The following is a 27,579-nucleotide window of genomic DNA, read 5'->3' on the forward strand; positions in this document are numbered from 1 at the left end:
ACCTTTACACTCAAGCAGAGCATCTGAACTTACATGGGGATGCCCATGGCCTTGACAAAGCCTTGGTTTGAAATTCAGTCCCCTTCCATCCCTGGAGCTGTTAAACCTGACTGGATACACTCCTGGACAAACTGCTCTGGCTGACCCTGATTTGAGCAGGGGAGGTTAGAATAGAAGTGTTCTGGATTCACAGAGTCCACAGCTTTTCTGGGCAACCTGTTAACATGGGGTGTGCTCTCTCTGAATTAGACTTGCAGCACAAATAGCCCTGTTCTAGTTGACAGTTGTAGTTAACTGCAATTAACCCTGGGAGTCACAGAATTTATCATATAAAATTAATCTTCAACAGGAAATGTTAATGAAGGAAAAAGAAAGTAGATTACTCCTTTTGCAACTTAAAATTATCACACAGTTCAGCAGAGGGAAAGAACTTCAGTAACGTTAGTTGGATTTTACAGTATATTGAAGAGCATTTAAAGACACATTTGATTACAGAGGCAGGAAAGAAAATTACCAAACTTTAATTCCTCATGAACCTGAACAGCCATAACCTTCTCACCACCTGAAGCAAACAAAATTGTCATAACTTACTTACAAGGCTCTATACAGTTGGATATGATGCCTCACAGAGAATGAAGATGAGGGACCAGTCCAGTCAGTCTTCTCTCTTTGATACTAAATTGTAAGTAGAGAAGGCAAACTATGCTAGATGGAGGGAAATGAAGACTAAAGTTTGAGATTACATACAGCAGATTACATACAGCAACTACTGTGTGAGCATTAAAAAAAGCAAAAGCTGAGCAAGGAAAAAAATCCTTAGCTAACACACACAGAATTAGGTAGTTAGTTCCAACAGGGGAAGGAGAAGATAAGCAAAATGGAAAAGGGTCTCCCAGTCTAGCGAGGGACCTGTGTTTAATATCAACCAAAGTAGTTTATATGTACCAAGCAAGTCTCCAGATGGAAGCTGTGCTTTCTCTGCCAAGACAGTTCTCTAGGGCAACATTGGATGAAGTCTTCTCAAATAAATAGATGTGAAATGCTCCAGGGGGCTTGGGGAGCTCAGAAATCAAACTCCCCTTCCATTCCCTTTGTAAATGAACTTGGTATTTTAACTCCCCTTCTCTTGTACTTTTTCTGGCACAAGAACCCCAAATACAACACAACACATCCATCCATCTCCCAGGAAGGAAAAAAAAGTGAATTTCATATCAGATGCTTTGCGTCAAGGCTGCTAAGGCTCATAAATCAGCTGTCTGATTGCCCTGGTCATTTCAACTAATGTCTGACCCTTTTGTTAACTCATGATTTATAACTGGAAGTTACTTTTTTTTTAATGCCAGATTTATAAACTTTACTGTGCTTGGTTTGATATAATATCCATTTTGTACACCAAGCTATAAGACAGTAAATTTATTGTCTATGAACTGTTACCTTGAAAAATTACATCAATGCAAAGTGGTTTCCATTTAGAATCAATGGGCAATAAATTCATTGGATTTTTTTTTTTCTGAAGGGGGGAGAGAACATGATGATATTTATGAGGTCATGAGCGGCTATATAATGGATGAAACTGGGAGCAGAGGCAACAGACAGGAGTTTGGAGATAGAGGGGCAGGCAAAGACGAGATCCATTCAACACAGCAACAATGCATAAGCTGGTATTCTGCTGTCTCATTATTATTGGCTTCTCCTGTCCTCTCTCATCTCTCCCCATCATCAATGCCAGTGAGATGTCATATCAACTCTCAGGTAAGAGCATTTTGATTTTAATGGTCAGAAAGCAGGGGCTGAAGCAGCAAACCCAGAAGAGAAGCAGTTGTGCTTTCTGAGGGGCCTTCATTTGTGCTGACCAGCTTAGCAAAGGTGGGGATTTCTTCCCAACACTGGCAGCACATGTGACATCAACAGTGAAGGCTACTCTTTAAAATGGGGGAAAGTGGGTGCCATAAATATTTATTCCTGCTGCTTTGAGATCCAGGAGACAAAGGTATCTGAGCCTTCCAGCATTCAATGCAGGCTGGCATATACAGCATCTGTCTCTGAAGCAGCATTAGTAGGCATTGAGTAATTTAAAGAAACTTGGCTGGACAGTGATATTTAGCTGAAGCTGTATTTAAAAAGGGGGAAACATACTGCAGAGATTGATGCATTCCTACTGAGATCAAGAACAGGCAAATCTGTCTTACACTACAAAAATAGTGTATTGAGCATGCTATTCGTTTGCACTAAAGCAAATTCCATTCAGTCCAGTTGAAGAATGGATCTTGGCTTGAAAAAGCTGCCCTCAAAGTTTGGCATTATAGAGTAAGTCAAGATTGAAAGAGCTCAGTAAAGATGCACAACAATCGGGATGGTTGCTGTCATGACAGCTGACCTGTGCTGGAAGAGTTTCTGAAATGAGTTCTGAAAAGCCAGGCAAATCAAACCCAAAGTTACTGCATAAAGCTGATTATTAAGAAGTGGCTGTTCTTACCTGGTTTTCAGGTACAACAGCCGTTGTGCTGGTTTATAGGTATCAGTAGTCCCTAGCTTGCTTTGAACATCTTGGACTCACTAAGCCAGCATCTTCTTAAGCCTTCCTCTTTGTAACCTGCATTTACAGACAACCATGACTCAATATGGATAGCATCTATCACATCGCAGGGTGAACAAGCTGGCTCTAACATTACTGCATTTGTTTGAACACATCCATTAGGCTTATTAAATCTTCCTTGCTAATATAAAGTCTGTGCACTGGATAAGACGGAACTCTGTATTAAAGAGGGCTCTTATTTTTGGCTTTGTGGTTTGGTTTGGGTTTTGTTGTTGTTGTTTGTGGGTTTGGGTTTTTAATCTCAAAATCAATTTACCTGCCAACACTGCTCTGAATGAAAAAATAATACAAGGCTAGAGAGAGGAATTGTTTCTATATAGCACATTATTGGGAAGTTACAATACTCTTATAGAGCGCCTTACACTGAAATCCCCGCTGTCCTTTGCAACTGTCCATTCGTACAGTGAACAAATGAACAATGTGGATATCAAAGGTCTTCATGTTCTTGATCTTTGTCTAAGATTTTGAAGTGTTGAGGGATTATTTTCAGCAGCTTATTTTCTTATATATACACCCTATTAAGGAGTTAGGGATTCTTACCCACCCTGCAGGTAAGAGCAACTAGAATGCCACAGTATCACCTAAAAGTGCAACTAGAAAACAATACTCATCTCCACAACTGGAGTTTGACGATAGCACCCTCTCATTGCCTCCCGTTTTGAACGTCTACTATATATTAGCAAGCATGAAATTTACTGCTCAGATTACAAAAGCCTTATTTACCTCAAGTGTAACACCACGAAGGGCTCCTGTTGAAGACCTGCCCTGGGGCACAGCCTTGTTACAGGAATCCAAATTCTCTATGTACCTACAAATTAATTCCATCAGGCATCAGCAATCTGTTGTTTCAGAAAAAGTAGTAGTATCTGTAACTGGTACACACATTAAATGAAAGAGATGCATTAAGAAGCATAGCTGCCAAAATATTCCTACATTTATCCTGCCCTTCACCTCATTTTATTGCATTTAATAATTGGGAAACCAAACAGATTAATAGGCCTTGAACAGCAAGTTTTATCTTTATTCATAAAAAGCTCCAGCACAGGAACTAGTTGATATAGAAATGGATTAAAACTGGTGTGTGAGCTCCCCAAGCAATGGGAGCAGCTGCTGTTGGGTCAAAACTCTTTCTTAAAGGAAGATGTGCCAGAGAAATGAGGACCTGGCATTAACATCAGGAAGGTCTCTCCTCTCAAAGCTTTGGAAGAAAAAACCCAAGACAAAACACACAAGCATCCCTATTATATTCATTAAATGAGGATGAGCAATTTCATTATAGTCTTCATCAGGTTGCCAACAGAGCTGATGAGAAATCATCTGAGACAGACTGAAACACGAATTCAAAGCAAAAGACCCTCTTACTGTATGCTTGTTTGTCATCTTCCATTTGCAGCTGATGAAGATCCAAGATTAAACCTGGAGAGGCTGGGCAGCCTAGGAAGCACTTCCCTGCTTCAGTTCCTGCCAGGACTCTTGGGCACACTGACTGAAGACAATAAAGGAGGTGAGGAATTTACCTCAACATTATATGGAGGAGTGCCCATGATTTGCATGTCCAGCTTCCATAAATATTTTGTCCCACTCCTGGGTATTTTCTGGAATACAGCATTACATGCAAACAACAGAGAGTTGACATTTAGTGAACTGGGACCTTGGGGAAAGCTGCTGAGCAGCCATGCTTGCAGCTCAGTATTAGCTGTAGAAGTCTCCAAGTCAGTTTGGTAAAACCTCCATACCACAAAAGCAGGGCAAGGCAAACACTGGCCTAGAAGGAGCTAGCAAACAAACCAAAACAGCAGTCTCTTAAGAACCATCAGTACTTGCAGAAAATGCAGGATCAACAGCAGCAGATGGCTCTGGGGGCAGCAGATGCCTGCTGAAGAGGACAATACAATTTGCATCTGCTGAATCCCAGATCCTGCAAGGAGAACTGGCCCTGCTGCATCAAAAGGGTTTTCTGTTTGGTCCACTGAACATTCCAGATTCCTGCTGGCTCCAGCATCATGGCACACAATGCCTTGCATAGGTTCCCGATTTCTAAATGGTAAACCATTTCATTTTGTCTCCCCTCTCCAGGTCTTAGCCCCAGTAGCTACAACCCAAGGGAAAATATCAAAGAGGTAAGTAAATGACCATCTGTCACTGAAACAAAAATCAAGACCCCCACATTTTAAACTACATGGAATTGTTACCATCATTTAAGAACCAAAGACTTCAGAAACAGTATAGACTAAAGCATGCCACAGTGATCCTGAAGCAGGAATCATTTAGTTGTTAGGTAAGTGGGAGGTGGGGAAAACAGCAAATAATCCAGAGCTTTTCATTCTACTCACCCCAAAAAACTGCTTTACTAAATAAAGGCCAATTTCCAGCTTCACCAGGCCAGGCCATTAACCAGTATAAGCTGCATGTCATTTCCCTCCAACACTACAACATATGCTACACAGTATTATCAGATTTGTTATGAACCATTAGATAAATAGAGAACATAATTCCTGCTGAATTAAATATAAAAGCAGAAGACAGGGACCAGTTTTAGAGCATCACCTAAATCAGAGGGCACATGGGGCAGTTGCCCCTCCTTCCCCAAGTCAGAGCACAGGCCTGTGCAGTCAGTTGGGGCACTGGAAAATGGACTTTCCCACTGGGAACATGTATCATCCAACAGTAACCTGTTTAATGTTGTTTGACTTTAGACTTTCTATGGAAATCATCCTCGAATTGCTCTGCTGGGCCGCTTCTTGACCAAGGATAGGAAACAGTACAAGAAACGTGGAAATCTTTCCGAGTGCTTCTGGAAATATTGTGTGTAAACAGGAGAAGAAAGTCCCCCTGACTTTGGTTGCATAATTTATACAGATGTCTGAAAACATGTTTATAGATTTGCTTTTGATTTAAAATAAGAATGAAGAAACATGAAGACAGCTCCTAACTTTAGATTCTATGCTACTTGGAAATTAATAAATTCTTGATGTTTTGCAATGATGCTGTGAGCAGTGTGGTATTTACTTAAGACTTCAGCACAACAGGAGGAAAATAATGGGACAAGGAGATAAATGTGCAACATGAAAAGAACTCAGGTAGGGGAAGTAAGATTCCTGTGGGGTCCCATGAAACCTCTCAGAAGATGCCTCAGCTGCATCTAAGTCCAGAGGCAAGAGGACTTCCTCTTTTGTTGCTTGGTCTCTGGACATAGCTTGGGATGCTGGGGAGAGAGGGTCATTGCTGCACTCCCTGATGCTGCTGATCCAGTGAGGGATCACAGCTGAACACTGCCCAATCCTCCTGACATCCCCAAGGCACCAGGGAAACAATCGGCACATTTCAGTATCAGGATCAAGCATCTGCTCCCACTACCACTGGAGAGAAATAATTGCTCAATCCCAGGTACTTCCCAGTAATATCTGCAATGAATAAAGCTAAAGATCCCCCTCCATAGGATGGCAATCTTGACAGTATGCACATTCTCAGTATAAGCTGTGAAGCCCTACCTTGTTCAATACATGCTCTGCATGTATCTCATGCCAATCAAGGCTCAAAGAAAGCTTGACATAAACTTCACATAATACACATACTACATCAATTGCAATAACATACGTCATAAATATCTGACTGTGCTGTTTAAGCAAGGCTTCATGCAGCTTGCTCACCTCACATAAATTGTAAGACAGATGAAGGCAGCTATAGCAAAGAAAAATGTCCTTACAGCAGCTGGATGCACTGTGCAGCTACTTGAAGTCTTCTGAACATTCATCCTTACACAACGGAGCAGTCAGTGCCCGTCTGGAAGTTGCTCCTTTCCTGCCTCCTCATCAGTCAATAAAAACTGTAAGAAAGACTTCAAATTTATCTAAATGAGTAACCATCTAAGACAGATTTATTTCATAGACATGGAAAGGGGCAGAGCCTGTAAACACTGGAGGGAAAAGAAAGAAATCTGTTCAATTCTGCTTCAAATATTGCAAACATAAAGTAAAATAAGCAAACCCAACAAGAGCACCTATGTACAATCAGAGAGAGGTCATGAATACTTTCTTACAAGTCTATTTTCTAGACATTAACAACACCAAAAGTAAACACACCCTGGAAACATTTTTTTTTGCAGCATATTTTCAGTTTTATTTATAAAATCAGAAGCTCCTTTGAAGTCTACAGCGAAAAATCACACCTGGAAATTCAACCCCAGCTGAGTAGTGTATCAATAAAATATTCCTGATGTAAAAAGTCATTTGATTGTGATTTAAAACTTGATTCAGCTGGAAGATAAACTTACCAACCCGTGACTCAGTCAGCAAATACTCATCGCACTGGAAAAACACATTCGGGTCCCTCCTGTTCCTCACAATGCCATGAAAATATTTGCACATCAACTCCTCTTTTAAAAACAGAATTCTGTATTTTATGAATACAACAAAAAAGAAATAGCCAGAGAAATCCACCGAGGGCTTCTAAACTGCTGCTGCCCCCACAGGGGGTATTAACTGCATCATTACTGCACTTGCATGTTTTCCCTTTGGTCACCAAAGTGACCTTCCCAACAGTTCTAACCTCTCTGCAATGCTTAAATTATGCCAGGTAAGACAAAGTCACATAAGCAAAATAGCATGTGCAAATCTGGCTGTAGTATTTACTCCACTGATCTTTCAGAACAGAACTGGATCTCACTTTGACTGCTCCAGCAAACTAGAGAGACAGAAAAAGTAATATAAACCAACATAGAAACTACCAGTTCCTGAAACCTTATGGAAATTAGGTCCTTCCCAAACACTTAATAAGGCATTTGACTGCAAGATGTTATGGTTCTACTGGGGTAAAGAGTAGCTTGAGAAACTGTTTCTTGTCCTAAATCTGGTTTTGCAACGAACACCACTTGATTTTTGGGCAAATATTTAGTTTCATCGTCACACAGGGCACTGATTCACATCTTCATTCTTATGTTCTTCTCCCACACCATATTTATTCTACAACCCAGGACTAACATAGCCCCAGACAAGGACTTGCACCTAAGATTTAGTCAGGATTAAAAACTTCGAATTCAAGCTCCTAGGCACATGCACCTTCATTACTGTATGGTCAGAGGGTATGACATTCACAGAACTACAAAAACTAGGATGTCTAGGATTTCTGTTGCTGTGTGATCTTTCTGGGCACAAATTTACAGGAGCAAGTGGTACAAACAGGCTTAACATCTCCAAACAAGAAACACATATAATATGATCAAGTTTTTATATAAAGTTCAGAAACTTGACCACTTGTAGCAAAGACAGCACAGGATACAGTGAGTGAAGCTCCACAAGTTATACTCCTGGATTTGGTTTGAACCAGGCGTACATATTGTGCAAGCCTTTTGTCTCTCTGTCTCTTTTACACAACCAACATGTTTCCAGACCTATGGATGAAAAGCATCTTTCAGCTGTTAGGTGCATATTACTATTTCCCTAAACTAAGCCCCACTGTTTGTAATGTGGATGACATGCGTGCCTGCTAACACATTGCAAACCATCTCATTTTCATACTCAGGAAATACATACATACAGCAAGAATTGCTTTTCTACACTTCCCTTCTGGCTTCCACTTTCTACTTATTTTGATGGAGACAGCCATCCTTATCTGGAGCATTCACATTAATCTATTTCACCAAGTCTCAAAACACATTAAAGCACTCAACGTAAGCACATCTAACTAGAATGGATTCTAGTGCAGAAACTTCCCAATTAAGAAAAGAACTTGTAAGACAAAGCATCTTATTACATGTTTTAGAGCAAATACTTTGGACAGTGTGGTTATAAAGCAGAATACTCTATTTGGAAAGTGCTGGAAAAAGACTAGGAAAGGTATAAGGTATTGCCCACATCTTCCTGCTTGAGTACATGATTTGCTATATGTATATATCCATCAAAGTCTCTTATTTTAAGAGCTGTTTGAAGTTTGAGCACAAAAACTACTGACCATGTGTGGACCTCTGCTGATTTACAACACAAGAGAAGACAAGTTCAAGCTGAAAAACTGAAAGACAATGAAATGCAGCTTGAGAATAAATAGAAAGCAACAGGCATAAACAGCACACTTAGAAAATAAAGCCAAAGAATGCTGCCTGGGTCAAATTCGACTTGAAATTCTGTAAAAATACCTTTCTTTGAAATAGGTTTTAACGACAAAGGTTGTCCTTGAATTGATTCTAAGAACAAACCTCTTTAGATAAATATAGTTTTCCTTCAAAGCTCTGCAGATCACAGTATTTTTAACTCAGTCAAACCACTTGAAGCTCACCAGTAAATGAAACAAAATGTGAAGACCCTTCACATAGCAGAAAAAGAAGAGTTACACAGCACAAAAGGATGAATCGTGTGTTACATTCCAACAGCGTTTGTTGAGAAGGCTGAGGTGATGAACTCCACAAAGAAAATCTGATTACATCCAGCTTTGATAAACAAGGGGGAAGTCAGACAAAATCTGCTAGGTTTATGAAGCGTGTCTTGCTTGAAGAGCACTTTGAGACATTCAGCTTGAAGCTAGAAGTATTAACATGGGAAAAAGTCCTTTTACATACTGAAAGAGAAAGTGATTACCACTTCCTGAGCCACAAACTCACACCATGCACAAACTACATTTTTGTCCATGGATTTCTACAGCCAGAGCCACCATTATAAAGAGGTTAAAACTTGTACAGGAAGTCAACAGTGATAAGAAATCTGTGGTCTGATTTTCAAGTTTGGCTCCACAACGTGTGACTTTTTAAAAAAGCAGAGGAAATAAAGCTCAATCTCTTTTATCTTTTGGGGTTTTTTTTTGGCATCACCATGACAAAATCAAAACAGGGAAATGGCTTAAAATTTCCTATTCATTAGGTCTGGATTAGCTCATCCAGCTACTCTAAATCAGCAACAAAAAAACTAAGATACAAATCTGCTGCCTAGAGCACTAGCAACAGAAAAGATTGCCTGTAGCTACTTGAACTGGTAGCTAGGCTATAATGCCTTCATAGAAAAGGTTTTCCATGTTTCTTTATTGAAAAGCAGATCCTGTACAAGGAAATAACTCCTGAATTATTACTTTTCTTTGTTTTGATTGCTACTTATAATCTCATCTGTAGTGGAGTTGCAAACCAGTTACCCTCAATCTATTTAAAAAACCCATCTTGAGAAACACATCTTTAAAAGCAAAAGCTATAAACCAACTTGGTTCCAAAACACTCATAATGAAAAACATAGGGAATAGCTTTGCTTCTTTTCACTTCAGTTTTTGATGGGCACAAGCTGGTGAAAGGCATTTTGATGCAGAATAACTCAGCCAGTTTTCAGCTGCTCATCAAAAAGCTTTTTGGATTCTTGAATCAGCTACAGTGATTTTAGAGCCCCAGAGCATCAGTATCTTCAGTTTAGATCTCTAAATGTTGAACAAATGAAAATTAAGAGCTTGGTTTCAATGCTGGTTTCAACACATCTAGCCTACATGTTCCAGTCTGTTAGGTTCATCACTGTAGATCTTAGCTACTGCATCTTTTCAGACTCTTATTTGCCAAGTTCAAATATACAAACAAATCCCAGAAGTCCTTTGTATTTTGCTCATCACTGAGCAATCAAAAGTTAGAAACATAATCCACTTTGCATCAAGTCTGTGAGGTCAGGAAGAGAAACAGCCTCACAGTGAAAGATTGTCTTCAAAGTCACACCAGGAGCGTTGGGGTAATGGAAGAAGATTTAGTTTCACGTATGTGATTGTTCATGTTGGGAAGAGATAGCCAGAGAGATTCACCACTAGGATGTAGCGAAGACAGAGGAAAAGAGGATGGGAATTACACCAAGTGATTTTACTGACACAAGTGCTGGTGACTTCAGTGTTGCAGGTGCGGAGGCAATTTTCCCTTGTTTTCCATACTGTCAGCAGCCATTGCAGCCTCACAACTGGCATCGCTGATGTCACATGTAACACAGCCCTTTAAAAAGGAACAAGAACATAATAATTTAAATTCTTTTTTTATTTCAAGGAGTCAAATCCTGGTTGCACATTGAAAACTCTTGAAACTTCTCACCCCTGGGCTCAAAATCTTTCTACAAGCAGAAATTATACAGATATATTCAGAAGCACTTTCATCTCCAACTTCTTGTCTCAGAAATGAATTCTTTGGTTAGTGGAACACAGTTTCAGCTTTGAGATAAAAAGGCATATGACTTCCTTGAATTGGAAGGCTTTATCTTTCAGCCTTATAACTCAGATGCTCATGAAGGATTTGGACTGCAGTCTGAACAGCAAAAATAACTGACCAACAACAAAAGACTGAGGTGCCTGAGTGTACTGACAGAGCAGATTTTTCTTGCACTTGACAAATGGTAAGATACTGAGATCAAGTATTGAAATAGAAATCCTGCTATCAAATGCCTGTGTTTTCATACCTATGCATCTCAGAACATTTGAGATGTTAACATTCAACAGTATTTTCTGCAAGACCACTGGACATCAGTTTGCTATCTGAATCAAACACGTGGTCCTAACCGCAATAGGACACACACAAGACTCTTGTATTAGCCAAACAAACACTAATTCTCTGGTCTTGTTCCAGAGCCAAGGACATAGATTTCTCAGTTTTTCTGCTCCAGGAATAAATAACACAGCTCAGAAAGCCACATTTGAAAATCCCAGCACATAGAGCAGACAGTGCTATAGCAGATATTTGAGTTTTCTGCTGCATGAGTACATGAATACAACCCACTCTGTCTTGAAATGCTCTGTACAACACATCATTGAAGCTCTAGATCTTTGTGGGACTGGTTCTGTCCTGCTCCTTTCTTCTCCGGTGTACCTGGGAGCACTTTAAAGTGATTAGGGCATTCTTCAACATACACTAATACAACTCAGAATTAGTTTATGAGAGTAGCCAAAAGTAATGCCAGCTAAAATAATCAGGCATAAGACACCAAAGTTCTCAAAGAATTAATTCACCTACAAAAGGCAGCTATTTTTGTGTCTCTTACTATATGCCTAAACCTCCTCTGTGTTTGCTCTAATCTCCACTAACAGCCCAGTGTTACCTGCTGTGCAATCCTAGCAACAATCAGCTTTGTAGGAAAAAGAGTAAAAAGACCTAATACCAACAGAAAAAAACATATGGACTCTTATGTGACAGTAGGACACTATTCCTGTTCATCCAATCACTGACTGAAAGAACTTTGCTACAGGTGGTCCCTACAAAGAATTTAAGTATCTTGCAAAGAAATACAATGGAAAGATCTGTATTTTGTCACATTTATCTGTCTAATGTACTTGAGCTTCATCCATGAGGAACAACCATCAGTGACCCCATCACTGTAAGATCTCGCTGGTTAGAAATGGCACTGCCACTGGCTAGCCAAGGCATGAATAAGATCCAGATCCCTTTCACAACTGCTTACTTGGGTGCTGATTTCCAGTGGGAGAGTCTGGGTCCTGATCCATGTGTGTACCTCTGCAAGCTCCTTCTTTTGCCCATCTGAAAACCATGGCTGCTGCTTCTGCATTACTGCCAGCTTCTCCAGATCCTCCTTTAAAACTTCCTCTGTAATTCTGCAGGTAACAGACACCTGTAAATACAGCTGCACTAAATGAAGCAAAGCAGGTACCAAATACAATCACTCTGGGGAGTCTCTTTATCAATATCTATGGCTGAAGTCTAGAGAGCATTGGCCACTAAAAAGTAACTAGAGCTTGTTAAACCTTATTTGCTTTGTAAGGCTCCTTTCAACAGTGGTCTAACTGTCAGGGGTTTTTTGCTTGTTGGTTTTTTTTGGAGTTTTGGGGTTTTCGGTGTGGTTTTTGGTTTTTTTTTTATTATTTTATGATTTTGTTTGGTTGGGATTTTTTAATGGAATCTGATTGCAAATATAACCACTAATTGCAAGCAATTTGCCAATAACATGTAAGTATTGTTAGCCCTTTACGCATCCAAAGTACAGGACAATAACCAATCCCCTTAATACTTCAGCAAAGAAATTACAGTTATCACATTTAACTGATGGAGGAAATGAGGAAGACACAAAATACAGACAAAGGGAGATAACCAAGACTTAAACCACACAAAAATACCCCTTGGAATGTGCACTGTTCCTACAATCTCATTTTAAATTCTACAGTTCTATGCACAATTCCAAACCACATGTCAGAAATTTTTCATGTTTTCCAACCTGTTTGGCATTTGGTAAGTCATTAGAACTTGCTCAGGTGTGTGATCCATCATCATCCAGGCTGACTCATGGCTGGATTTATGAGCTGTCCCTTTTTCTTCTGCTTCCTGATTCTTTTCTTTGGAAGCTTCAGAAGAGTCATTGCTGGGAAAATACTTGGTGCTCTTCCCACTACCTGAGAATTACCATGAGAAAGAAAAGGAATGCAGATGTCTTGAGAAATCCTAATAATTCTGCACAAAAACCACCAGTGGATTCTTGCAAGTTAGTTCTGTAATACAAACACAGGTACTGCCAAGATGATTGCTCTAGCCAAGTGATATACTACTATTGAGAATTAAAAGATAAAGTGTGTTCTATTAAGTAACTTAAGATCTCCAAAGCTTTATTCATTTGTCTCAAAATTAAATGGCCTAACTTCCCTGCTTCTGTTTCAAGAGATCATACTCTAGGCAGATTTACCTTTACTCAAATAAGATGTAAGCCAGTATCTAACATAGAGAAAAGTGGTAATGAGCAAAAGAGTGACTTACAGCTTAAAGAAATGGCTTAGATTGCCATTTCCAACTACAGTGACTGAAACAAACTTGGCTTCAAACAGGAAAAGCTGGTGATAAGTAGTAAAGATTACAGATGCTCTTACTGAGATTGTCCATTCCCATTCCAGTATCTTGTTATAAATTACCAACATGTTAGAAGCCATCTAGCACCAAACATCCAAATCTTCAATTCCCCTACCTGTGCCAGAACCAGAAGTCTCATTGGAGCTACAGCCTGAAGAACCAGACAAAGCTGATCCACTGCCTGATGCTGCTGAGCCTGCACCTGAGGGGGAGCCCTCATACTGCGAGTGGTCAGTAAATTCACTAGAAGCACAATGGTTAGCACTGCTAACACTGTCTTCTGGATCATTGTCCTGCAGACAAAAATCAAACCAAACATATCCGTGGCAATTACATTTAAGTTTGACAAGGGAACGTCATGCATTTACTGAATTTGTCACATGTTGACCAACTTCTTAGATCAGTTCAATAGGCTTGGAGTTTGTACTCTGAAAACGCAAGACAGTCTAAAACTCAGGGTAACACTTCATGGCGAAATCAGCAAGCACCTGCACTCTAGCTTACTCGTTTCTCCTGTAGATCCTTCCCCACTGGGTCAAGTTATTGTACTGTTGCATTAAGTCAGTATTTTCTGCTGACAAGAGAGCAGGAGCCAGTTCCCTTCACGTCCTGTCAGATGGCATGAAGCAGCCACATGCACCAAGCAATGGTGCACTACCATGAAAGTATGAGAGTCTTCCCCTGATTCACTCTGAAGCTCACAGCTTCAGTGGCTACAGGTACAGCAACTCCCCTTCCAGGACCCTACCCTGCAGTTTCAGCTGATCCAGCCTTTCCAGCCCAACCTGGATTCAGGAGCCAGCATTTTTTTCCTTGCCTGCAGAGCTCAGATTCCTGCCTCTGAGTTTACCGCGGAAGTTGGAGAGGCCTTTTCTATGCCCAAGTATGGAAACCGCCCCACACGGATCCCTGTTCTTCCGTCATTAGCTGCATCCCTGGGAGACAGAGGGAGTAATTAGAAGTGCATCTTCCCTTTGTTTTGGTTCTCCACAGAGACTGTGGGACTGGGTGAAAAAGGATGTGAACTGTGCAGCACTAACCAAGTTCCACATGCATAAAAGCCCCAAACCCAAACTTCTGGCCAACAACTGAAAAGGTGGATGCCAAAGTGCTGAGTCAAAGCAGCTCGTGGCAGCCTAGACTGGAAGATGTCCCATTTCTGCCATTTGCTAAGTGCCAACACTATCCTGTTACAAGATCCCACGGCTGCAAGTATCAACAGCCTTCTCCACCTCTTGTGCTATTTGTGCCCTGTAGTCCACATAGCACAGCCACTGGAGAAAGCAGCTAACAAACACTGATGACCCTGAAACACAGATCATCACTGCTAGTTTGTGACTGAAAACCATCAAAGTCAGGGTCTCTACATTAAAAATTCACACTACTTACACATTTAGCTTCTGTACGTGCTTTAACATCAGTACTAGTGGAAAGCTCCATAGGTTTTGGCAGTTCTTCTTGAAGCAAGTTCAACTGGAGAGGGGAGCTGCTCCGTGAGCTACTCAGCAGTAGGGCCTGGTCACACTGTCCCTCTTGCCGGTCCTCCATGGATGTGGCAGAAGAGACTGGAAAGGGCTGATCCACAGCGTGTGGTGCTACTGGTGATGGAGCAGGAGGAGATGGGGCTGGAGGTAGTACAGTGCATGGATAGGAAAAGGGGAGATAAACGTACTGAGGGCTAGGAAGAAAGACATACTGAGGCATCTGAGCATACATAGGGAAACTCTGAAGAAATACAGCCATAAACGTGCCTATGTTTGGGGGATAAATTGCTGGACATGACTGAGCTTCACAACATAGCTGTGATGATGACATGGGCTCAGGTTTTAATGAGTGAATGGCAAGCTCCTCTCCAGAAGAGGCTGGAAAACTTGACAGTGGATCCGAGTAGACAGAAAATCCCATAGGAGGAAGGACATTCATACTGGAGGAGCTCAAACAGGACCCTTCTGAGGGAGAGAAGGACTGTTTCTGAACCGTTCTCTTCACACACGGAAGACTGTTTCTATTTTTACTGGCAGAGTGGTTATCTGAGGATTTTCTCTGAGGTTTCTGGCGCTTGAATTTTCCATGTTTGCCTTTTTTACAGGTAGATGGGCTCATCTGCTTTGAAGTGGAATCTCCTAAGGAGAAAGGACAAGAGACACATTCACTGAAATGACAAGAAAAAAGAGGGAGAGAAAGAGAGAAAAAATATCCAGACAATTGTGTGTGGTTTATTCAGAGCTGACTTTCCTCTGGATAACTGTTCCACACACTACAAGGATGGATTTGCTGACGTATTTACAATATTATCCTTCACATAATCAATTTTCCTATCCATCATTCTGGCCCATGTCAATCAGATCTTTTACATTCCTTGGGATTTGCAGGGGTTTTGCAGTAATTGTCTGCTTTGTGAAATGCCCAAAATAGCAACATCCGAGATGGAGCAGACCTTCTGTGCAGGCAATACTGTTGTCAAGCCTTGGCAGTTCAAAGGAATTATTCTGTCTGTAGCCCCAGTAAGATACTGGCTAAATCATACAAACCCAAACCCTAACCCTACCCCCCAGTAAGATACTGGCTAAATCATACAAAGGAAAACCAGACTCCTTGCTAGGCTGGTCTTTGTAAGTCATCTGCTAAGTCTCTGTCTCAAATCTGCTTCCTACCTTGGCCACAGGAATGTCCCTTGTTATTTCTGCTCCCCTGTTGAAGGTAAGTCCTAAATGGAGAAAGCAAGATCCTCTGACGGAACTTGTCAACGTAGTTCTGCTCTTCCTTTTGAGTGTGGGCTGACAACGTCTCTTTTGTTAGCCCAACTGGTTTTAAGTCCTCTGGCACTGTAGTGAGATTCTGAGCATGCACAGGAGGCAGCTCAATTTGTTCACTTCCAACAGTAGTATCCTCCATTGTAGTCACTTCTTTGAAGAGGAAAGAAAATAATTACTCAGTCTTTGCTCTGTCCTTCTGGTATCAACTCCCACAACACCCAGAGGGTTACACACAGAAGAATCTAGTCTGAACTACTGAGCAGATAAAGGCTGCAGAGGAGGGGGCAGAATACATCCTTCACAATCAAATATAGTTACACTAACATCAACTGAGTAAATTACTTTGCATGGTCTGGAAAACTTCAAATTCACTTTGAAATTAGAGACACACTTCTTTCTTCATATTTTCTTAGTACAGTAGCAGTTAAATACTCATTTTAAGCTCCTACTGCATTAAAATGAAGTAACACTGGCCCACTAGTCATTTTTATTTTAATCCTCAATGGCCAAAAGCACAGTGTTATGTTTGAGATATGTGATTAAGTTAAAGGGGAAAAGAAATAGTTCACTGTGTTAAAACTAGGTTTATTAAAATACTGCAAAAATTTCCAGGTATATAAAATCCAGGTATTTCAGAGCTCATATTCATGAAAATGTATCTTAAATGGACAAAACTTTCTCATGGTCTACTTCAGTCTGGAAACAGTTTAAATGGAAAAATCAGTGTGACAAGTCAGTGTTCTGTGAGCGTGAACAGTACCTGATTCAGGGTGTGGGACATGCACTATAGTGCTGCTGTAACTGCACTGGCTGGTGACAGACACCACACTTGGAGCCTTCTTGGACAGGGTCAGGTCTGTCAGAGGAGCTCCAACCATGCCTGCAGCTGTCTTGTCTTTCAGTGTCTCTTCCTGATCAGCAGACACTGGAGTTTGGGGATTAACTGTTGAAAGTATTGCAGTATCTATTGGTAAATGACAAAGCTTCTACATGGAATTTCATTCCAAGCAATGCTCCCAGTTCATCAAGTGGCTCAGAAACAGGAAGTAACTACGCAGACTATTAAATAAGATACTCTTATATACAATTAAATGTATAATCTATATACTAAAGCAATGTCAGCACATACTAAACATGGCATGAGTGAGCAAGATTTATTTAGCAACAACAAAAACCAGGGTCTTTTGATGCATTCTATGCTCAAAGACTTAATTGTGAGATCTAAACAAGGTAAGCAACTATTCACCAGATAACCAAATTATTTGTGCTGTTAGTGTGACAACTATTCTGTTGTCTGATTGTCAATACACTTTTGTGTTACCTTCCAGCGCCTCAGCTTCCTGCTGACTTTGCTGGACTTGCTTGTCATCTTCTGAAGATGCCGATGATGTATTTGCAGAAGATTTACATTTCCTTTTGAATGCTGGAATACTGCAGCTCTCTAGATATCTGAAATTAAAGCATATCACAGGAAGCTCTTGCTACTTTGGGGGGGGGGAGTGTCTCCATTTGGAGAGACAAACATTTGAACAATCCAAACTGGAGTTCCAGGTGTTGTTAACTAGTATTTTAAATTCACTGCAGGAAGCTCTGGGCACATATGTGCTTTCCAGGGAATATTTTAAACAAATTCTCTGATTTACTCTTTAAAAAGAAAAAGAGAAAAAAGGAAAAAAAAAAAAGAAATGTTATCTTCTGGGCTAAAATATACCAACATTCTATAAACTATATCAACTCTTTTATGCGGATGTTCTCAAGAGGTATACTGAGAAGACATTGACATAATATAGCCACTGAAATTCTCCTAAACTGCTATGCACCACTGGTGAAACTATCAGTAGGCAAACATCAGTAACTGCAAACAGAATCTTTGGGCCCTAAATACTTCATTAGTGTGTAATTCAGATTGACTGAGTGTTGGGATGGATTTCTGCCAGAGAGGCAGAAAACTTTACAAACTATCCCAATCCACCCAAGATTTATCTCACAACTCAAACCCCAAACAGCCCAGACCAATGTAGACTGCCTAGATATTTACCTTGCAACAATTACTCTGAAACTTGTACCACTAAAATCCCTTTATAGTTTATTACCTGATGATGCTATCAACACAATTGATCTGTTGATAGGAAGGCACACGTGGAGTGTTCTTTGAATCGTCATAAAAGACATTGCCTGGTTCTTCTGTGCTATCACTTCTCGCTGTCTGAAGAGAACAGGCAGCAGTGTGCCTCTTCCCTAGAAAAGAAGAAATCCTCAAAGACTCCTCTCAGAGGTATCTAAACTACCCCCACTGAGAAACATATATATATATATGTATATATATACCTACTGGGATACATATATATTATACAGGGATATATGGCCTATGACAGCACAGCTCTCATTACTAAGTTATTCTGCATTTTCATCTCAATTCACATGTTTTGAGAATCCACATAAAGTAGCTATGGAAAGCTACTCCAGTAGACTTACATTTGCTACATGTAAGCCTGCATTTTCACTAGAAAATGTTAAAGAAGTAAAAGTCTATTAATCTAGAAAGAGCTGGATATGTTCCTCTGTACTTTAGGGAGCAGTTACAAAGTTATTGTATATTTAAGCCATGCTAGAAACTCATGCCTATCGATCTACAGAGAGTTCACATTACCATAAGGATCGTAATTACATTAACTTACCTCCTAGTATTCCTGAGCTCACAGCCTGTTCGTTTCCGTTCTGTGGTTTGCTCCTTGATGCAATGTACAACTGCTGGCCCAGGTTCTTGATTCGGTTGACATCTGCACAAATCTGCTGCAATGTCATCTCAAGATAAGTGAAACATGGAGTCAGAATGAGACCCTTAAAATGGGTCTGGGTTCTTGTATTCTCCAAACTGTGAGGGAGCTACAAACTCCAGCAGACTGTCAACCTAAGCCTAGTATCTACTGGTATTTGTAAACTTAATTAATCTAATTATCACAGTTGATTTAATGAAATTAAATTCATGGTGAGTTCTGTACATGTACACAGTAAAAACTATCATTTTAACAACCACATTTGTACTACTCTGCAGGTAGTGACACATTTATGGGCTTACTGGTTCCTGTATATCCTCTGCACAATTCCCATTTGAGTCACTTGAAGATGCTATGCTCATATAGTGCTCGTAAGAGCCATTGCTTCCACGACTTCCATAACCACTGGAAACATTGCTGTGAACTGGCTGTAGGAGAGGAGAAAAATAGTAATTAAAGAAAATAGATCATCATCTGAGAGAACAAAAAGAAGAAAACAACAGGCTTTAAACACAGAACTTCAACTAAACAAAAACATTAAGTGAAAAGTCAGTACTGGTCCGAGCTTTGCCACTTGCTTGGGAAAAACTCCTTATCATGCTTAATGCTGTTTCAGGATACAGATTTATCTTTATCAATTATATTTATATCATATATATATCTATTTTTACATTTATTCTTTATGTTAAAAACATGGCAAATGTGGCAAACAAACCATTTTTTCCTGATCAGGTAGGCTACCCAGAGCCATACTTTTAACGCTGTCACATGAGCGTGTCTCCATTTAGAGCTTTCCTTTCAAAGCTTTTAAAAAGATCATCCCCAAAGTAGCTTGTTAAACACCACGAGGTGCTTTAGCCCATCACTGAGGCCAGCCAGTGTTTTCAAAGTCTTTCACTTTCCTTACCTGCAGAAGCAGCTTGTAAATTTGTCCTTGCAATTCTCTTATCTCTTTCTCAACATGGCTCGTTTCTTTACTTCTTGCAGCAAAAACATCTTCATTCAGAGGGCTTCTGGAGAGAGACAACAACATTTCACTATGCATTTAAATTTGATGAGAAAAGGTAGCTAAAACAGGTGGAACAGATTCTTTATCATCACTATTTTTACTGCTTAGGTGAATCATTACAAAGGGATGTCATCTGTTCCACTAGCAGCTCTGTGAGGCAGTTATGAGAGCAGTGCTTCATGTGAAGCCTCAGGGAAGTCAGCATACCAGCACAGTGACAGGAGTTAAGGTTGACAAGCATCTCTACCTCTGTCTCCTTCACCCAGAAGACAAATTCACACCCCATAAAAGCTCACTCTGAAAAGCCCAAAGGCCACCTCAAAAAGCCATTTCCTAGGAAAAACAGGTATGAGGAAGGCAGATGGTCATATTCCAAATCTCTTGGAAACTAAGGAGAAAAGTGAAAAATAAACTTGCACATTTAATGTTAATTGCATTTTTTTAAAAGAGGTTATCTCTGTAAATTCTTAAATTCTGTAGCCAGTGAATGTTCCAGAAGAAAAATCAGAAAGTCATTTCAGCTACTTTGTTTTGGTGAGCCTATCATGAACGAATGTAAGCTAATCATTTGTTAGTCATCTACCTCTTGCATGGCATTTTAGCTTCTACTCAGCTTTCTAAAACTGTTATTTGATTTAGACAATTCCATTATCAGGGTATTTGGACATCAACCATGTGCAAAAACATGCTAAAACCCAAAAAAGTTGACTTTGCCTTTTACTTCAAAGTAATTTACTTATTTTCATACTTAAACAAAATGAATGCTGTTCTGAAGGAATGGGCTGCAAGACAGATGCTAGAAAGCTGTCACAGACTGCAGGAGCAACACCAGGTCTCTAGTACTGAGACTGTTTTGTTTTGCAGAGCATTCAATGAAAAGCACTTTAACAGATCAATTCTACAGCTGACTTACGTTCGGACTTTGTGTCGGCCAATGATGAACACTACTTTCCTGCTCCAAGGATTCACAAAACTGGACCAGCTGGTATCCAGTATGACATAATCCCCATTTTGAGTACAAAATCTAATAGGTAAATGTTCAAAAGGGGGTTGACCAGCGAACTTCAGGACTGAAAAAAACAAACCCAACCAATCAAGAAACAAGGTTTAGTTTGCATTACGACACAGGAGTGCAAGCACAAACACTAACAATGGGGTCCTTTAAAACTGGGCTTGAATTTGCTCTGATCAAACTGGTTGCTTTAATTCATTAGTTTCTTTTTGTCTACACTGCAGATCAGTCACATGCCAAGCAATATGATAATGAAAAAATGCTAACAGCAGTAGAAATTCCTCTTAAAGCAACTGTACTTACTCTTCCGGTGAATAGCAATCATCAAAGGGCGATCTTCTGGGTGCAAATACATCAGAATGGATGTTCCAATCAAATCTTGAGGTAAGTAACCCAATAAAGGCACTGCTCTGAAACCCAAACATGTTATCACTGATTATAATATAGTTTTGAGTATTTACATCCTTAACCCTCTGCTTGTCAGTGAAGGCCCCATGCATGATCCACAGCGGCATGAACTATGGCTATAGAACATTTTCCAGCTCCATATGCTCATTCTAATGATCCCCAGTGCAATGCAGATATGTAAATACTAACAACAAACATTTCTGTGCCTGGAGCCCTGGTAGATTTTCACATCTGCAGGCAGATTTGTGCCTGCCTATATGTAAAGAGAAAATATAACATAGAAAAGGATCTTGAATAAGTGTCACCAGGAAATCTGACATGGAGGCTAAAAAGTGTGTTGTAAAAACACTCTCATGGCTCAGCAGGAGACAGGTTTAGTCTTGCCAAATTTGGCCCAGCTCAGTACAGCTGTATCTCCACACTGCAATCCCCAGAGCTTTGCATTATGTGGGTTTTCCACTCTCTGTTCCCACAGACCCCCCACTGCCCTGGATAACAAAACCTGACTGTTCTGTTTAATTCATATGTTCAGTCAACAAAGAAGATATTTGTCAAGCTCTAGATGTTTTTCCATGAGCCTACTAACACAGAACTACTTTGCTTAATTCACTACTGCCAACTGCACAGTCCAACTACATTAATTTTGTCTCCAGCTCCACCACCAAAGGATTTTTTGCTACCTCTCCATACACACCTCACAGGTCTTAAGACTCAAATCTCACCTGTCATCTATGTCAAGAAAAACACATCCAGGGGTGTGAGTGGTGGTGAAGATTCTTTTATCCATAGGGATTCGAGGAGCTAATAGAAAAAGAAATATTTATTGAAATAAAATACACACTAAGGCAGAAAACCTGTTATTTTTGCTCGTGACAGAAGGTTATTTGCTCCTGAGCTTTTTTAAATGGCTCGCTGCTTTCTGAAACATCACACTACACAGTTTTAGGTGGTACAGACTTGTCTCAAAAATAGAAATAGTGAGAAAAGGTCAAATTCTTTGGGACCTTGCAAAGAAGGCACAGATGCTCTGGATTTACATGCATGAACACAAACAGTGGAAGTTACCTGGGTGAGCCTACCCAAGCACAAGTTCTAAACAAAAGTAACAGACTTTCATACACTGCATTTTAATGCTGGCTTGTTTGTTTTGACTGCAGTCTCCTGACTTGCCTTCATATCCAGAGTGGATTTTCTCAGCCAAAGCTAAGCAGCAGGATTCTGTATCCACGTGGACAGAAGTACACACATGGACTAAGTATGGTGTGATTCGGAAGGGGTAATAACGTGTTTCTTGATCTTTACCACTCCTGAAGGAAAGTAAAAGGGATTAATGCACTGGTTTCAAGACTCAGATACTTTATGCCAGGGCTTGGAGCCCTGCAGAAGTTATGGTAAAGCACAGACCTTGGTAATCAGGATTTCCTGAGGTCCTTAGCACACTCCTTTGCAATCCATAGCCAACACGTTCAGCAATACTGCTCTCACTCCCCTTAAAACCAAGCAGGTGTTTTGCCTCCAATACCTGCACTCAGAGGCTGTTCCAGAAATGCCGTTACTTTAACCTTCTAATTCTCAGTCCAAAATGCATTCACGAGAACCACCCATTTGGCTTTTGTAATCTCCTCGAGTTAAACAGTTCTTTTTGTTGTTTATTCTGTACCATTTTTAGGAAAAACACACAGAATTCTGTTTCTCTCAAGCTTTGGTTCACTGACCTAAGTGAGAATCCAGCCTCAGTTCACAAATAGCTGTTGTTCTTGGATGGACTTCCCATGAGAGTTTGTCTTCCTAGAACATGTGTAAGAGCAGCTGCACGTAACATCCTAGATGAGATCTCAACAAGGCCTTTGTAATGACTCTTTTCACCTGTTATAATTTCAATATCTACTCCAGCTCTGACAAAGAATTGAGATAAATTTCTGGATGTTATCACTTACACTAAAAGTTACTTTCTTATTACACACTTAGTTTTGTAACGTATGTCATAAAAACTATTACTGACAGCTCCCCCTCCTGGAATAGGAAGACACAAACCTCCCAACACACTAGTAATGTACTTGCCTGATCCTGCAGAAAAACGACTTCACCTGGGCATATTCATACAGAGAAGCTAGTAAGAAGAACACACATTGGAAGTATAAGTTAATAAAGACCTATAAGAACCATTTTAAACCCTGCATTCTCCAGACTTTCTCACCTAGACCAGAGTCTCTGAACCTGCTCTGTATTTGCTAGTGAATTAGCTGTTCAACAGTCTGCTCCCACCTCAAGTGTTCTCCCTCCACTCCACCCCATTCACTCTTGGAAAATAGCTGACCTGGAACTAAACTCAAAGGAAACACACATGATCTCTAGAAACCCCTCCTTTCCAGTGCATCACTATGGGAAGGACAGGTGAAAATTCCTGGCTTTAGGAGCCATGGACCAAAACCTACATACAGCCAAGAGTTATGGGGAAAGTTCAGTAACAGTCCAAAGCAAAAAAATAACTCCTCCATAGGGGCACCACTGCTGTGCTGGTAGGCACACAACTAGCTTTCAAGTAGTGTAATCCCTGGCATGTCAGTGTTAGCTGCCTTTGATGTCTCACATCCTTTGCTAGCAAGGATTTTGGATTTCCCAGCTTTGATGCCAGAACAGCTTCCTAGTTAGGTGGGCAAAAGCCATGGCTGTGGCATGCAAGCTACACTTGAATTGCTCACAAATAACATAGGACTCAAAAGACACAATTTAAGCACATCCAGCACTAAACAGCAAGTCAGCTTATAACTTGGGTTTAGTGAGCTACATTCACAGCAGGCTGTAAGCAGACCATAAACACAAAGCACCTGATCTACCATAAGATGTAGATTAAATAACTTTAAACTCACAATTAGACCTTTAGTTTCTTTTTAAAGAACAGCAGTACTTGGAATGAATAAAACGATGCACAAAACTATGATTTATCTGCCTTTTACTTACCCCAAATAGGTGTTAAGCCTCTGGGAGACTAGGACTAGCTGCATAGCTATTTGAGTTTTCAAAGTGAAAAGGGAACACGTGTTGCTAATGTATTTTCCTAGCATAAGCATTTAAAATGAACAGCTATTCTATCCTCATTCTGCAGACAGAAAGACACATAAAGCAATTAAGAGCATTGCCAAGTCTCACCTGTTTGACTTTCCATGTTCCAAAGAGGCAGATGGGACTGATCTGTGTGTGTGTAGAACACACTCACATCCTGAGGGACAAGCAGCTCTACAAACCGGGAGGAATCCAACACTTTCTTCTTACAGTTTAGAATAGATGCAGCCTGCTCAGAAATATGCACCATGCGTCCAGAAAGCAAGGAAAATACAGCCACAAACGTGTCCTGGAAGAAACACCATTGTTAAAAACAATCCCCCAACACATGGCACCAGTATTGTAAGGATAAAAACCCAATCAACTCAAACCCACCACAACCTAAGACAGAGATTCAAAAATGGGCTCTTAACTTAGCATCCAATTAAAGTTATGCATGAGCCACTCCAATCTCCAATGCTGTAGATAGCTTATTCAGGATTTACAAATGCTAATGAAGACTTCAGTATCAAAACTGAAACAGATTACAGTGATGCTTGCAATTGTCCAGAATGATTTGCTATCAAAAAAACCCAACAAACCCCAAACAACAGAATAACCCAGTCCAGGAGCACAAATAAGAACCAAAGTCCCTCACAACTTGATCAACTTTGAACGCTTTCTGCTAAGTGGGTCTCAAGAGATCACTATGCTGTAACTGGATTCTCAAGATACTCAAAGAGGTATTTGTTGCTTCTGGGACTAAAAAAGAAAAGTAGGTCTTTCTTCACTTGCTGCTGTTGGGTACCCTGAGTCAGCACAAACAAGGAATAGTCTTGATCTACCTTTAAAAGCAGAAAGGTCTGTTTGGCTAAAACTTCAAGGCTTTTCAATTTTAAATATCTTATTTCCACAAAATGATGTAAGGAGACTAAACAGAGAGTGAAAGAGTGATGAACCCCTGAAGTATGCCTGAATTCCTTACAGTGTTTTTGGGCGTGTGTTCAGATGCAACAGCCACCAACTCTTCTATGCTGTATGTCATCACATCTGTCTGAAACACTCTTCGGTCACTCAGGGCCTGGAAAAAGTCATTGTTTGCTAAATTGAAGAAAAACAGGAAAAGCAAAACAAACACAAGGAAGTCAGTAAGGAGACTTTTGGAAAGTGTTTCTTACAGCCCTTGTACTCATGTCATGTCTTTAATGAAGTCCAAATGAGGTGAGGAAAGTCTGTGTAGTGACAAACGGAAAGGGAATAGTGCTTATACTATTGAGTGACTTATCTTACAGAAAATGAGCATGAGGAAGTAGAAAGGACAAAACATGATGGCAAAAGCACAATTTTAGCTACTTAGTTCTATTGGAAAACACAGGCTATCAGTAATTTTTCAAAGTGAAACAGCACTGCTATTTTTCAATATATACAGAAAGTCATTAGCAGGCACCTATTAGCTATAGGAGGCTGGAGAAGCAGTATGTGGGCATTTCAACAAAAAAGATACCATGACTATTTAAAACAACCAACAGAGCTTCAGAAAATCAAGTGTTTGCCAGATAACTGGAACACTTTCTTTGTTTTAATGTTATTTATTGCCAAACACATCTGTTCAAACAAAGCTGCTGTATAGCTTCTATGCTTCCAGGCTTTTTCCACATACCCTGGACCTGCTGGACACACCGCAAGGCATAGTTGAGAGCACTGATTGTACTGGGCTTGCTGGAACTCCTTTTGTCTTCAGGCAAACACCTCTTCATTTCTTGGATCATCATCACCATATCTCTGTGAGACTGGCTCCAATTCAGCTGCTCACTGTGAAACAGAGGTTAAACTTTACCAGAGATTTCTCAAATAGGAGCTTTTCTGTCAAGCAATTAAAAATATTCACTAAATTAACTTCATACCCTTAGCTGCAGGGTCACAGAGTATCCCGAAACATTTCCTGTTGTATCTTACTCACTGCTTTGATGTTTTATCTTTTCTCCTCTGCTTTCCTCCTTTCCAACACTGACATGTCATGGATGACAAAGTCACATCATGATCAATTAAAAATAAGCTGATGTTTATTCTAGATTTCACTGGTATTAAAATAATGAATAGATGCCAATTCTATATGCATACAAGTCTTTCTAGCCTTGAAGTCTGCAACTGAATATAAGCACTTCAGGGAAACATGAGGTATTTAAAATACACCTGGCAAAGACTTCACTCCTCAAGTGATTTAGGAGGCTTCAACAGCAAGGTTAGTAACAAGATCTCCCACTTTTGACTGAATAGTAAGCAGCTACTAACTGCCAGTATCCTCAAAACAGTGATTGATTCTAATCCTACAGACTGGATATGAACACCATTAGTTTAAATAACTTCTGGCCATCTGGCATTGTTATTAGTATACTGTTACTGCACGAATCTGTAAAAGAGCTGAAGTATTGCCTGTTAACTTCACATGCTAGCTCAACGCTGCAGAAACTATAGCTCTCTGCTCTATTACTACTCAATATAGTCTTTAGATTAAGTACATGTAGAAGCCACAGAGGAGCAATGACTTTTCTATTCAGCCAATCTAAACCCGAGGCAAATGTCTTATCAGGAGCTAAGCACCAGCGATGTGTGATCTACACGTGAGGCTACCATCAGCATCACGGTTTGTGATTCAGGCTTCCCCGGTGCACTGAAGTAAGTGAGGGCTCCGCATCCCGGCTACACCAGGTCCCTGACTACGACTCCAGCCCTCAGGTCAGGCCACCAGCTGCAGCAATAGGACAGCCGGTGCTCCGCGCTGTCAAGTTACCTGTTAACCTTGCCGTGGCTCCCGACACTTCCAGCTGAGCAGTCACTGGCCTCCCGGCCGCACAAATCCGCTTCTTTGGCGTCTGGCCCATTAAACCCTGTCCCGCTAGAGCCGGTCCCCGGCCCCACGGCGCACTCCGCGCCCGCCTCCCCCCGCGGGCTGCCGGCGGGGCCCAGCGCCTCCTCTGACCCGTCCGCAGAGCCGCCGCCGCGGAGCTTGCCCACGTCCATGTCCGACCCGCAGGCGGCTACAGCGCGGGGGCATCGGCGGCCGCTCGCTCGGAGCCGGGCCTGCAGGGCCGCACACACCGCGGGGGGAGCTGTCCGGCCCGGCCCTCCCGCTCTGCCCCACACGCAGCCGGCAGCGCCTCAGGGCCCCGGGCCCGGCCCGCCGTGAGGTGAGGCCCCG

General features: G+C 40.8%; 2 protein-coding genes across 2 annotated transcripts; one reads left to right on the forward strand and one right to left on the reverse strand.

Annotated features, from left to right (window-relative positions):
- Window positions 1–1,627: 1,627 nt before the first annotated feature.
- Window positions 1,628–5,578, forward strand: UTS2 (urotensin 2). Its single transcript, XM_005143611.3, has 4 exons — window positions 1,628–1,752; window positions 3,990–4,100; window positions 4,673–4,716; window positions 5,293–5,578. Exons 1-4 carry the CDS (start codon window positions 1,650–1,652, stop codon window positions 5,407–5,409), a joined length of 375 nt encoding a protein of 124 aa, XP_005143668.3. The 5' UTR covers window positions 1,628–1,649; the 3' UTR covers window positions 5,410–5,578.
- A 1,125-nt stretch (window positions 5,579–6,703) lies between these two features.
- On the reverse strand, window positions 6,704–27,261 carry PER3 (period circadian regulator 3). The gene is made up of 21 exons (XM_034068443.1): window positions 27,172–27,261; window positions 26,041–26,192; window positions 25,366–25,481; window positions 24,489–24,690; window positions 23,400–23,448; window positions 22,509–22,645; window positions 22,061–22,139; window positions 21,234–21,340; window positions 20,832–20,988; window positions 19,817–19,922; window positions 19,212–19,337; window positions 18,811–18,937; window positions 18,226–18,370; window positions 17,454–17,581; window positions 16,893–17,096; window positions 16,031–16,282; window positions 14,766–15,499; window positions 13,492–13,669; window positions 12,754–12,928; window positions 11,986–12,136; window positions 6,704–10,532 (listed from the first exon to the last, which is right to left on the reverse strand). Exons 2-21 carry the CDS (start codon window positions 26,156–26,158, stop codon window positions 10,431–10,433), a joined length of 3,393 nt encoding a protein of 1,130 aa, XP_033924334.1. The 5' UTR covers window positions 26,159–26,192; window positions 27,172–27,261; the 3' UTR covers window positions 6,704–10,430.
- Window positions 27,262–27,579: the final 318 nt, after the last annotated feature.

The sequence above is a fragment of the Melopsittacus undulatus genome, chromosome 12, assembly GCF_012275295.1.
Source record: "Melopsittacus undulatus isolate bMelUnd1 chromosome 12, bMelUnd1.mat.Z, whole genome shotgun sequence".
Lineage (NCBI taxonomy): Eukaryota > Metazoa > Chordata > Aves > Psittaciformes > Psittaculidae > Melopsittacus > Melopsittacus undulatus.